This window comes from Vollenhovia emeryi, unplaced genomic scaffold (assembly GCF_000949405.1).
Source record: "Vollenhovia emeryi isolate VEMERY1.0 unplaced genomic scaffold, V.emery_V1.0 DF939329.1, whole genome shotgun sequence".
Classification (NCBI taxonomy): Eukaryota; Metazoa; Arthropoda; class Insecta; order Hymenoptera; family Formicidae; genus Vollenhovia; species Vollenhovia emeryi.
Window position 1 is genome coordinate 154,725 of NW_011967037.1, and position 4,148 is coordinate 158,872.

The window sequence follows — 4,148 nt, forward strand, 5'->3', positions numbered from 1 at the left end:
AACGGTGAATTGAATTATTCACAAAATAAAATCACAATTTAAAAATCACAGAAGCACTCTATAAACAACCTGATCATACTATACCTTGAGGTAGACTGACAATGAAACTAAAATAAAACAGGTCTACCCCATGCTATTCAAAACAAATATGGAATCCACACGATGCGGTATTTAATGTACAGTATTATTGGTTTGGTTATCCATTTAGTCCGAAATTCACGTTAGTATTTGTTAGGTCGAGGTGTTATGTACTCACGAAGGACATGAATGTATTTGCAATAAAATAATTATGAGTAGATGCAATTGTATTTAGTAAGTCTTGTGGTAGAAATAAACTTCAGTTTGCTTCTTAGTGTTTGCTGTCTACTGTAATTTTATTTAGTATTTTACAATACATTTTGTATACCTTATAAAATTGTAGTTTATATTCTTTTATGTTGTTTAAAATATAATCACAGGAATTATATGAAGAATAAAGAATTACAAATTATGTACTTTGATCTGCTGAATAGTTATAATTTGTATTCACTCGTGTAACGATAGTATACCTTTAGAAAATGTAAAAGGAAAAGTCAGTACACCCCGCAATTCTTATCATTTTCTTGTCCGTAATATTTCTCTGCATACTTGGGTAAAAGTGAATTAACATTTTTTTTCGACGCGAAATAAATATATAATAAAGCAACGGAAAGTACGAGAAAATTTCTGAGAGAAGTTCGACAATTTTATGATATACTTTAATGTAATATTTTCGACCTCTAGTCATATTAAAAGAGAAACAAAAGTTTTTATGACATATTGTACGCGTGTAAAGTTTCTTTACGATAGGAGCAGTCGTAAAAACTGGGGATAGCATCATTAATATTTAATGCAGCATTTGAAGACTGCTGGGTTTTTGTTCTTCTATGGAAAGCATGCGTGTTTATTTTACATTACATGGTGAGAAGAATGAGACGTTAGTTCTCATGGATATTAAGAAATCCTCGGGTTATAGAGGTACTAATTCCGTATTACATTTTTGTCGTTTATCATGTATTCCACATATCTATAAATCAATACAGTATAATTTTCCATTTATAAAATTTTGCTTTTTATATAATTATCTTTTTATCGTAGTATTGTTAGTTTTTGATATGAATAATCTTCTAAATTTACATATTAATTTGTAATGATTTTATGTACAAATTCGTTAATGTTATATAAAATGTTATTAGATTTTATGTGGGCGACTGAAGTACATCGCTTTGGTTTAGAAATGTTGGGCTTGTGGCCTAAAAATACTACGTTTTCTATAAAAAGATTCTGGTCACAACTTCATGCAGGCATTATTTTAATTTTATTAGTATTTGTTATTAACGTTCCGACAATATATACGGTGATGGAAGATTGGGGCGACATGGTACTTGTAATCGGCACTTTACGTATTGCTTTGCCTTTATTGACAGTAACAGTGAAATATACCGTCATGCGATGGAAACGAGCAGGTATGTCCCGAATTATTTACAATGTTTCACATTTTACTTTTTTACAATATCGAATGTATTAATCGGGACATTATAATTAATTTGTTATTACAAACATATTCTGAATACCATAGTATCACAAATCAGTCATTATTTATTATTTTTCCCGTATAATAATATAAATTGGGATAGAAAATAATATGTATCGAAATAAATAACAAAATGTACATAGCTTTTCTTTAGGTAGGCAGTATATTTATTTTAATAAATATTTTATGTGTTCATATAATGTTTATCTTTCTGTAATCCCTGTAAGCAGTTCAATATTTTGATATATTAACATATGACTTTACTTGTATTTTCAAGTTCTCTTATCGATTGTGAATATGATGGAGGAAGATTGGGTAGCATTGAAATCGGTTGCAGAAAGAGCTGTGATGATAAGACGAGCACGAACTGCTCGATTAATTATGATCATTGGATATGTTTTTTTTGGATCCGCACTTCTCATAACAACTGTTCCTACTTATTTTGACGTTCGAGTAGTTCATGTGACAAATTTCACGAAACAGACGAAATTACCCTTTGAGACGTATCAATTTTACAATATACATAAGAGCCCGCAGCTTGAGTTGACCTTATTTTTGCAAAACATAACGAGTTTCTTAGCAGCTGCCACTTACCTAACTATAGATTTTTTTTTATTATTAGTTATTTTCCATTTTTGTGGCCAGCTAGAGAATTTTAGAAATCGACTGATAAGTTTAGTCTCATGCCAAAGTTTCGGCAAAATTTTACATGACATCGTAGTATACCATTTACGTCTTATCAAGTAAGAACTTTTATTATAATAAAATTTGTACACACAAATTAATTTTAGCAATATTATCGAATAAAAAATTTGTTACGGGGGGAAAGTTTAAAAATTATATTTTTGCAAGTGACATTAATTGTGTTAGCTGCAAAATATACCACTTGACAGAAATATTAATTTTTGACACGTGTTCAAGTAAATAGCAGAAAATACATATATACTTATTTTTAACTTTTTCGTTAGTTTGCAAGTATTATGTGAACGCACACATTTTACTATATACAATTACATACAATTATATTCAAATTAAATACAATTTTATATATAATTATACCTATATCTTAATTTATGAGTGCTTCGCGAGGTTTTTTCGATTCAATTTTTGATAAGGAGTATCGCTATATTATAATTAGTCGATTGATTTTAAAAAGCACTTTATTGTATTTTAAATGGCGTCTTATTTTTATTGAATTGCCAGTCTGAACAAATAAGCGTGTACAGAGCTATAGGTCGGACTTGGTTGGCATAAAATATTTCATTTGTTAAATCTCTTAGCAATGATGAGTTAACCTAAAGCTCGCAGGTATATGTGTGACAGGTTCTTTCCGGCACGGAATACAATATGTATATGTTGTGCGTCGTTTTACTTCTCGCTACCAGATTATATTGATTAGGAAATTAAATAAGATATATTACATGCCTACCGAGTCCGACCTTCCGCTTGCTACGCGCTCATTTGCTTAGATATTTGAATCAATTTTTCGATAACTATTTCAAATTTTGCAAAATAGTACAAACTTTTTCTACTCTGTTTACTCCACTCTATGTACCTTTTGCAGGCGATTCAATAAAAATGTGACATTCTGTATGAACATATAATATATGCATACATATATTGTCTGTACATATGTATACATGTACGTATGCATATGAAAATATGTGTATTTAGTATTTATATTTAAACAGGTTTCTTAGTTTTAATTTGTTAATCTTTTAAATATTTCAATTTTTGCAGATTTGCTAACCATATCGAAAATACATACACTTTAATGATGTTAATAATTATATTTCACTTTGTCGTTGTATTTTGCTTCAGTGGTTTTATAATGACTATTGTAAGTAAAACACAAACAAAAATATTTTAATGCAAATAGATACCTTTTTCATTTTCTTGTAATTTATATATTTCAGATATTTAAGAAGGGAGAAATGAATAAGGATATTGTTATGGAAATATGTTTCGTGATATATATTCTTATTAGTTTATTGATGAATACATTCGTTTATTGTGGTGCAGGAGAAATGGTGGTGGAACAAGTAAGTTACATAATAAAATTTATAAATAAATAATATTAATTTAGTATGATTTAGCTTATGATAGAGGAAAAAAATATTTATATAGCAGTACACTTCCCAGGTAGAAATTTTGTCTGGAAACAATCAGGGCCCCATATATTTTTTGTAAAATATTTCTGGGATCCAGGTGGAAAATCTAGCTAGGGTCTATGTAAAGTTTGGGACGCCTAAATCGAACAGGCCCTATCGCTGAATCCAGATCGGTCCAAGATTACGCCCGGAATTTTTTTAGAAAAGTTATCTGGAATCTAGCTGGAGCCTATAATTTTCCTAGATATTACTTAGTTTGTACCATAATTATTTTTATGATCCAGTCTGGTCCAGGCTTCAATCTAAATTTTTTCTCTAAAATATTTCCTGGAATTCCACCCGAGCAGAAATTTTAGTAGGGTTCTGATAGGGTACTAATAAATAGTGATGACGATTATCCGTTTATCCGGGTATCCGGATATCCAAGATAGAGATAGATCCGAGATAAAATATTCGATTTAAGTGAAAATCCAGATATCCGGATC

The 4,148-nt window shown here is 29.7% G+C and overlaps 1 protein-coding gene across 5 annotated transcripts in view; it reads left to right on the forward strand.

The window, feature by feature from the left end:
* The window catches only part of LOC105558588 (odorant receptor 85b-like), an 18,849-nt gene that overhangs the window by 10,988 nt on the left and 3,713 nt on the right, over positions 1 to 4,148 (forward strand). For 2 of the 5 annotated variants that reach the window (XM_012006349.1, XM_012006353.1), the window contains one exon: positions 3,469 to 3,594. In XM_012006349.1, coding sequence (XP_011861739.1) covers positions 3,469 to 3,594 — 126 coding nt within the window. Of the gene's footprint in view, positions 1 to 51; positions 425 to 879; positions 997 to 1,214; positions 1,485 to 1,829; positions 2,296 to 3,292; positions 3,393 to 3,468; positions 3,595 to 4,148 lie in introns of those variants that run through there. The other 3 variants (XM_012006350.1, XM_012006355.1, XM_012006351.1) reach the window with 3 other exon arrangements.